This window comes from Pelobates fuscus, chromosome 8 (assembly GCF_036172605.1).
Source record: "Pelobates fuscus isolate aPelFus1 chromosome 8, aPelFus1.pri, whole genome shotgun sequence".
Classification (NCBI taxonomy): Eukaryota; Metazoa; Chordata; class Amphibia; order Anura; family Pelobatidae; genus Pelobates; species Pelobates fuscus.
In genome coordinates, this window is record NC_086324.1 from 141,758,352 (window position 1) to 141,768,146 (window position 9,795).

Sequence of the window (9,795 nt, forward strand, 5' to 3'; positions counted from 1 at the left end):
TTAATACGTCTGACGTGTACAGGGCCTTTTTAGGGCCCTGCGTGATAGGAAGTCCCTCTAGTGGCCGTCTGAGTGACGGCCACTGGAGGTATTCCTATCAATCAATGTAAACACTGTATTTTCTCTGAAAATACAGTGTTTACATTAGATTGCCTGCAGGGAGCTATAGATAATACCTGAACAACTACATTAAGCTGTAGTTGTTCAGGTGACTATAGTGTCTCTTTAAGGCCCATCAGGTTCCTGTCTCTACCTGCATGTTTCTTCTAAGGACCGTGATCATATGGGAGTGCTATTCTTCTGCAGCTGAGTTCGAAACCAATAACAGACCCCCTGGTGGATCATCACAGTGTGGCAACTGAACACACATAAATCCAAGAATTAATGGAATCAAAGCTGACATATACTGGGTTTCATTTACATGAAGAAGTTGGGTGACTGATATTCAGAGACTGCTTGTGAGCATTCTTTTAAAGATTTTGGTGCAGTTCTACACTCCAAGCACCATAACCACTACAGCTTAATACAGTGGTTATGGTGGAAGAACTGGATGGGGCAAAATTTCTGAAGGATTCCCTGGTACCCAAAGAATCCTTTCCTTATTATAATTTGAAAATATTTGTATGCGTAAGTGAAATTCAACTGCTACAAAATGCATTCACTTTTATTTTAGCAAAGCTGCATCGACCCAGTTTTGCTTTCAGAAGGAAACATTTCTGAAGTGTGAGTAACCTTTGATCGTAGTAAACATCTTGTACTTTATAGAATGTCGAGATAACAGCCACCTGCTGAGTTGTGGAGAATGAATGCTCAAAGCAACCGTAAAAAAAAAAATATAAGGAGCTTTATTGCTTCCGTGCCGGGGCATACTTCAAATAAATAATGTTAAAGGTTTAAATACCAGCCATGCCCTGCAAAAAAGTAGTCCATTCCACACTTAAAGGGACACTTGGCTGTGCATATGGGATTCCTAGAAAAAGAGAGAGCTGAGACAAGTTGTACATGCACCGTCTGCAAACCTCGACAAAATGAAAGGGGCACGCCATCCTCCCCCTGACGTAGTCAAACCATTTAATGAGGTCTGCTGGATACTGCGTCTTGCAGCCAGAAGTCCTCTGTCTAAGCCAGTGGGGTTTCCAAACATTTTAGGTCCAAGGCTCCCAAAATATTTGAATATTTTTTCAAGGTGCCTCAAGTCAAAATTTCTAGGTTGTATATCTGTACAGCGCTTCGGCATTAATCTAATGCATAGTCTTAATGTTTGAAGGGGTGCTTGTGTATAGGTTTAGTGTTTTAATACAGGGGCCACACAGGCTGTCACTTCCTCCCACCCGGCCGACAGTACAGGGGCCCGGTTGTAGTCTTAAAGGACCACGGCACTGGGGAAACAATCCGCGGCACCCCTGTGTGCACATCAGTTTGGGAACCGCTGGTCTAAACAAAGCCTGACACTCTCAGCCAATGAGCTGACCCTGCAGGAGGGCTAATGGAAGTTCCTATCAGGATCTTCTGGCTTTCGCTTGGCATGTGTTAGGCACCGGCTGTGGGGAGCGGTGCCTAAAACATCACAGGTAAGAAGGTAAACCATTAGCATTGGCACTATAACCACTTCATCCATTAGTGGAATTAAGCTATTTCACAAAGGCTGACCGTAAATTTGTTGGCTCATGATTTTAAGGTTGGTAAGATGCATATTTTGTGTAAATAATTGTCAGATAATTATCTTGTTGTTTATATGACAGTTGACACATTAGTAGCATTTGTGTGGTGCTTCTTCTGTTATTTCTGTTTGCTTGTTACTGGTTTTGTAGTAAATTTAGTGTTCCGTAATAGAACGTTGCACCACTTTTCAGACCAAGATACTTTGTTACATATCATCCAACGCCAAACTTTACAGCTCAATTATATATTTGTCTTTTCTTTCTCAGATACCGTATTGGGCCTTTTGAAATAGAAAGCGCTCTCATTGAACATCCATCTGTTGCCGAATCTGCGGTAGTAAGCAGCCCAGATCCAATCAGAGGAGAGGTAATATGGAGAACTCATAAGATTTCTTTTTATGAGTAAGAGGGATATTCAAAACTAGCAGAATGCTAGGAAAGCTATATATATATATATATATATATCAATATATATATATATATATCACTTACAATTATTTAGCATTTAAAAGTTTTACTATTTAATAGGAATGAGTACACATTACTATTGTAAAACAAATGCAGTTCATTTTGAATTTAATGGGGAAGTCTACTTTATAACATACATTTTCAGAGTTCTTAAATTGACACTATAGTCACCAGAACCAGTACAGCTAAATGCAGTGATTCTGTGGAATAGTGTCTGTCCTTGCAGGCTGAGCATTGTAAACACTGCCTTTTCTGAAAAAAAGGCAGTGTGTACACTCCTGCCTAAGGCCACCTCTAGTGGCAGTCACTCTGACCTACACTCCACAAGAAATAAAGCAAGTAAAACTTTTTTTTATGTTTTTTAATGGTCATTGTGTGAGAGGAGCTTAATCTAACACTATAGTGTTAATTTATGACCATCCAAAGAGGTGGATCTACACTCCAGAGACCAGCGATGTGAGAGAGCAAAGATAAGTAAAATAAAATTTTTAACCTTGGCAGTAAGGACCCAGTCACATAAACAGTGACTAGGGCATTACAGCGTTATGAATACACACTTGTGTTCCTTTAAGACAGCTTGCAGATTCCACAATCTTCTGTAGGGGTCTGTCATTTATACATTTTATTTTTAACAAAAGAGTTCAGATCTCTCAGCACTGGGTCTACAGACCCAATGCATCACAAGGAAACATTGCTGCTCTCCCTGCCCAACGGCATAAATTATTTTACATTGCGTGGGTAAGAAACACAAAAGGCCCTGTTGTGGGTTGAAACGTTGCTGTAATCTGTTCCAATAAATCTGCTCACTTTGGATTTACCTCGAGTGCCTTGACCATCATTAATTTTCTGAGAAATACATTGTAAGGATTGGCCAACCTCAGGCCCGATAGCACCCTGGGATCCAGGAGATTGTGGTATCCTTTATGGTAATTAAAATATTAAATTTTTACACATTATTTATCACTGTTTTTCTTATGCAGAAAGATAAGTCCTGCGCTCACTCCCATCACTGGCGGCAGCAAAGACTACAATACACATCAGCCTTAATATATAGTATAAACCAAAGAAAAACAAGTTACCTGCGCTCTCTCCTTAATCCCTATGTATTTTTAAACAAATTGAATTTTTTTAGTTACCAATGGCCATGAGAGGATAAGCCCACCTGCCAACGTCAAGGCAGACCTGTTTTTCTTATATTTATGTTTTCCTCTCCACCCAAAATGTTAATTTTTCCCCTCATGAAATAATATGCGATCAGTGCATACTGAAACAGAAATACATTTAAAAATACTCAGATTCTGTTTTTTTGTTTGCAAATCATTTCTTGATAGTGAAGGGGCTGGGGGCAAATGATGCTTAACACCATGTTCTTTATTTTAGACCCTATTCCAGCTATAATAGTGATCCTCCTTCAATGTTACAAAGAGAATAATACAATATTTGGACTTTCAGGTTGTAAAAGCGTTTATAGTTCTGGCACCTGGTTATGAAGCACAGAACCTAGAAAAACTGACCGCTGAGCTACAGGAATATGTGAAAAAAGTAACAGCCCCCTACAAATATCCACGGAAGGTAAGGACTTGGATGTGAAAAGAATAACACACAAAGAATTGTCTCGTTCTATGAAAGCGCTATATAGAAAGATTTGCATAGATTTATAAATAAAGCGGCAGAGTTAGGCCTAGGCCAATAAACTGTAAATAGGCATGTATAGGGGACAGCAGGATCCCTATGAATGGGGTAACCGTAGAACATTTGCTGAGAGTATCATTGCCTTTTCCTGGTGACATGGAACATTATGGCAGTGGAAGGGACAAACCCCACTTTCCTTACCCTGATGTTTCTGATAAATGTGAGGATGCAGAGGGATAGGGATGTGTGTATACTGACCAGTAAGTAAAGGATTAGGTATGTTAGGTGGAGAATGACTGTAGCACATATACAACCACGAGAGAACGGATGGGAAAATTTAGTGCCAAAAATAAGGCATAAGGAAGAGAGGTGTGACACAGACAAATATGGGATTTGCTTGAGGGTCGTTGGTGCTCCCACTAATCTCAGCTACATGTATGTCCTAATGTCCTTCTGCTTACTTCCTACACTACAATAGACTTTCACTAAACTTTAAAGGATTACTCAAATGCTTTTTTTGTGTAGAATAGAGTAATACCCTATTGGCATTATTTTATCATTACCCCTATAGAAGCACTAAAATGTTTACTTACCTTAATCCAGCGTTGGACAAAGCTCCATGTGCTACTCGGCTCGACTCCGTCTGACATAACGGGAACCACTTCAGAACATTTTGCCAGCTCAGAGGGGAGGCTCTCTGAGCAGGTGGAGGGAGTGTGATATGGTTGGGAATGGAAGAGGAGGAAAGGCATTGGTAAAAAAACAAACAAAAAAAAAAAACAACAACAACCAAATAGCAGAGGGGATAGGGAGGAGGGAGTGCTTAGAGACCCAAGGGAGAAGTAGTTAGGTCTGCTGGCAGTGCGCAGTGAAGATAGACTTTTTTTTTTTTTAATGCACAGAATTAATACTAGGCAGCCTGGAACAGAGTTCTGGGCTGCCTAAGTTACATGTGAAACTTGCCTCTGGCACACAATTAACATGTGGAGTGTTTCAAGCTGAAAAATTGCACATCTAGAATCCTACCACCATAACCACTTCAAAAAGCAGAACTGGTCATGGTGGTTGGAGTAACCTTTTACATAGACGAGGAAAGAATCCTGGAATCCTTGCAATTGTTTTTCAGTGCAGTCCATTGACATCATACAATTAAAAAACAAACAAAAAAAAACACATTGAAATAGTCAGCAAACACAAAATAAAGAATTACAAGTATGGAATTGTGACAATTTATTTTACCAACTAAATCTGATGTAACAATGATTTACGGTCTTAAATAAATCCTAATGTATTATATTTGATGAAGTGATTGTGTTTGATTTTGTTTCCACACAGATAGAATTTGTCCAGCAGCTCCCAAAAACAGTCAGTGGAAAAATTAGAAGAAATGAACTGAGGAACAAAGAATGGGGGAAAATTTAGGCTTTTAAAAAATATTATAAAAAAAAATATATACACACACACACACACGAACAGCATGAAAAATGTTAAAACGCAATTAAGAAATCTGTTCCACTTGCTTGGAGATTTACACAGAAAATGAAAGCATTTTACATTCCTTTTTTACTGTCTTTCCTGAATCACTGACATTTGGTTTTCATAATGGAGAAAAAAGCCCTCCCCCTCGCAAAAGAACAAAACATAAATAAAAAAACCACAATCTTTATACAGGAGATAGATTCACAAAAATCAAAGCATTTCCAAGGGGGCGTAGCCAGCGACATGAGCCGCCTCTAGCGAAGCCCACAATGGGTGGAGTTGCTCAGGAGAGGGTGGTCTTGTGCATAAAGTCCAGCTATCTGGACCATGCTGGGAAAACTTCAGAAGAGATCTGTCTAATGATGCACTCGCGCTGTGCTGCCTGGAGACCATTTCCTGGCGTCTGCCGATGCGGGACACCAGGGAACTAAAGCGGGACAGCACCCCATAAGCAGAACAGGTGAGGGGCATGCTGTAGTACATTGGCAGGCAACTTCAGCACTCCAGATGTTGTGGACTAATGTGGACTACATCTTCCCTGATGCATTGGCAGCATTAGGTCGGTTACAGCATTATGGGAGATGTAGTCTACAAAATCTGGAGTGCTGAAGGTTGCCTGCCCCTGCTTAAAGTGACATCTTGGCAACGTTAGTCAAACGTTTTGCTGTTGGGGCTGAGACTATGTGCATAAGAAAGTGTTTCTGACATGAGTGGCGTGGCTAAGGAGGCAGACGTATGGTGAAAGATGCTGCAAAACATTTATTTTTTGTGCAAAAATTACATGGATATGAGCATGCAACAAAATGCAGCATATTAATGAGGCCAAAATCTATCACATGCATTAAAGTCGTATTGGTGCCTGGAGTGTCCTTTAATGTAGTGTCCTGCAATCAGAGCAATGAAAACACAAACTTCTCCAAGAAAGGTTAGTCAGAGTGACAGTCATTAGAGGTGGTCTTAGGAAGCAATGTACACACTATCAATCAGTGACTTTGATGGACTAGAGGGACTTCTTGGCGCAGTCCTACAATCTTAGCAGGGCCAAAATACAACGCGTACACAAGAAGGTGCCAAATGCTCCACATAGAGATGCAGAGTCCATGTATCACTAGAAGGAAATGCTGATTGGTGCAGCATGGTGATAGGAGCGCATGCGCACCAACCCCCCCGCTCCCCATGGGGAAGCATTAGATTGGCTGAGATCATCAATAATAATACTCTCAGCCTGGGGAGAAGCAGCGGTCAAGGCAAGACCAGAGTACCAGGGGATACAAGTTAAACTATGTTTTTGTATTACTACTGGTAGGGTCATAAATCTAAAAAAATAGTATAACACTCCCAACATTAGAAAGTGCTTTAAGAGCTTTAAAGTTGCCTTGTTTTAAAACTTTATTCATTAAGGGCAATGTGCTCAATTATGCCTCCTGTAACGGACCGTTTCAGCAGACAAGGGGTTAAAATCCGTTTAGGCGATATGCCCCTTTCTGAGAGACAGGCACAGCTACTGCAGAACACACAACTCCCGAACTGGATGCAAAATAGCACTCCAAACTGGAACCTCACAAATAGCTGCTAGCAGATGAACAGGAAAAGCAGACATCAGCTTACACTCCTAGCAATCAATCTCCAACAGCATACAGTGAATCCCCCCAAGAACGAGACAAGGCTCCGTGTGTTGAGGGTCAAACAGTGGACTCAGGTCTGGAACACCCAGCCTGCTTTTTATTACAGTTGTGCACATACAGGACACACCCAGGGGGAGGCATAAAACAACCAATCAAGTAACAGTACAACCCACACATCCCCTCCCCTCAGATAAGCAATTAACATAATTATTACATACAGTAAAAATACAGTTTCCACACATACTCGGTAACTTTAAAACCATACATCACATTCACATAAAAATACATATCCACAATCAATCCATTCAGGGGAACAACATATTAAAAAATGGCATGAATCAGACCAGGGGTTCAAAAATAAGTAAAGTATCTTTTAAAACCCCTGGCAGCATGGCAAAATCTGGCTCACACAGGTTTCACAGAGGCCTCTATCCTGGAGACAATGGGGGGAAGTAATCCAATTATCCAGGGATAGAGGCAGACTCCATTGAGCACATGGTTACACAAAGACAGTAAAACACTTTAAAATACATAGTTACTTTTTATACATTAAACACAGACATGTAACATATCCCCAGATAGCTCAGGTCTGCGTGAACATTATTAGGATAATGGCACGCAGACCACACAAATACAGTTTAATTGCCATGGAGCCAAAGTCTTTCCCATAGTCTTTCATTATATGAATAGGCTCCATGGCATAGCTATCTGGGGGTATCACTGCTCACACAGGGCAAGTACCGAATGGCCCCACTGTATTTAAAGGGCCAGAATGAGTGACATGCACTCTGTTAGGGCAGAATACTGTTTTTAAAGGGCCCAATCTCCCAGGGACCATAATCACATGGCAAGAGGCTGGCAAGCAGTCCTCTCCAGGCCCAAGTGGCGAAGGGCACTTCGTCACACCTCCTATCTGCCTACAATAATCTTTGTATTAAACAGCACCATAATATAAAAAATATACACAGAAAAAAAACCTCTTTTTAAAATAAATTATATGTTTCACACGATAACACATCAGATTGGTAGGATGTTGAAATAAAGAATTTGCTGACTCAAAACCCAGAAATACACATTTTATTTCAAAAGGTAAGAAAAACATAGCTTTCAAAAGTTTTAAAAATAAATAATTGCTTTAGTTTATTTTAAAAAAAAGTTCTGTAAAAAAACAATGCTTTGTGTAATAAGTTCACAAGTATTTATTAAAAAGTTAATCAGTAAACAAAATTGAACCTTTACAGTCATCTGTTAAAATATAGTTGGCCTATAAATGAGAATCTGTGTCACCCATGCACACGTTGAAAACTAGTTTAATTGCAGAAAAAAAGAAAGGAAATAGGAGGTGGAAAGAATCCACCACCAATAACCAAGAGGGGTTACAAGAGGTATTCAAAGGGGCCTAACCCCAAATATAATAATCAGGAAAAAAGAAGTGGAAAGAGAAAATCCCCTAGCATATAGCTAGTGGGAAATCACTACCACTGGGCAAATACCTCCTAGGTATATTGTCACATAAACTCGTGTTTTCAACACGCCGAAACGCGCGTCGAGCTTTATTTAGCCGACGCTATGATTTTTCACTAACTTTACTCCGTTTATTATTTTTTACTTTCTTGCTTGGGCTGTTTGGACGCTATTTCATGCGTCCTATTTCTTTAGTCTGGAGGGATTTAGACAGGCTGCCTTGAAGCAGCAGTTAGCTATGGCTTTATTTAGATAGTTTATGTAGGGTGATTCAGGTTCTGGCATCCATTTGACGCAGTGCTACCTTTTTTCACTCCTTTATTGGTTCCAGTTATTAATTACAAGGGAATTGGTTTCCTTATTACTTTCAATTCCATATTGGAGTGAATGTTACACTATAGGCTAGCCTCTACTCTGCCTGCCTAGGTTGAAGTTTACCAACACCTAGCCCTGTGATTCATTGCCTTATTCACCTCTGAAACTATCACCACTGCCATCTATGTATATTTTTCCCTTCAGGTTCTATTTTTGAGACCTAATTTTTTTGGTCACCTATGTATATATTTGTATTATACACCTTAAGGGATGCCATTCAGTGACTACTTCGAATTATATTCTAATTATATTCTAAACGCTACTATCCTATGTGCTCCCATTGTATATAATATATTTAAGGTGACCTCGAGGCTCTGCCCAAGCTTTTTATTAGATGTTAGTTTTCATCTGTTTTACACAATATTCTGGTGTTCAATTATATATATATATTTTTTCTAATAAAGGTTTTTTTACCCGAGTTTATGTGACAATATACCTAGGAGGTATTTGCCCAGTGGTAGTGATTTCCCACTAGCTATATGCTAGGGGATTTTCTCTTTCCACTTCTTTTTTCCTAGTTTAATTGCAGGTAAGCAATATAAAGCAATCTTGGCGTTTTCTTACCAAAACAAAAAACTGTGATGACTAAACTTGGTCATGATGGCAAACCAACTGCAGCCTTATGACAGGCAAAGCAGCATGAAAAAGCTCAGGATCTACTTTTGGCGATTTCTGGACTATTTAAATGCCTATTACTAAAAACTGATGGTGCATCATGGGACATGTAGTTTAATATTCGAGGGTGCCAAGGTTAGCCATTAGTGGTATAAAGTAACTGCATGTCTGTTTAATAATACCCTTGCACTATGCTCTGCATTGCGAAAAAATACAATCCATTGTCAAAGCAAATCGGTAACCCTATCCTGATAGCACAGATACATCAATTGGAATTTTAAACATAACATTTAGCAATATGGCAAGTTATAATGTATACATGAAATGTTACCATCTTTAAAGCATCAGAGCATTATTGTGCTCTATTTGTAACAGAGTAGAGGTTGTGTGATTTAAAAAAAAAAATGTGCACATTTTAAAGTTACCTTTAAAGGGATACTATAGGCATTAAGACAACTCTAGCTTGATGAAGCTGC

General features: G+C 39.6%; 1 protein-coding gene across 1 annotated transcript in view; it reads left to right on the top strand.

Moving 5' to 3' along the window:
* Positions 1-5,192, top strand: part of ACSM3 (acyl-CoA synthetase medium chain family member 3) — a 42,205-nt gene extending 37,013 nt beyond the window's left edge. The window contains exons 12-14 of the mRNA XM_063430371.1: positions 1,929-2,028; positions 3,582-3,701; positions 5,097-5,192. Coding sequence (XP_063286441.1) covers positions 1,929-2,028; positions 3,582-3,701; positions 5,097-5,183 — 307 coding nt within the window. The 3' untranslated portion in view covers positions 5,184-5,192. The remainder of the gene's footprint in view (positions 1-1,928; positions 2,029-3,581; positions 3,702-5,096) is intronic.
* The last annotated feature ends 4,603 nt before the right edge of the window (positions 5,193-9,795 follow it).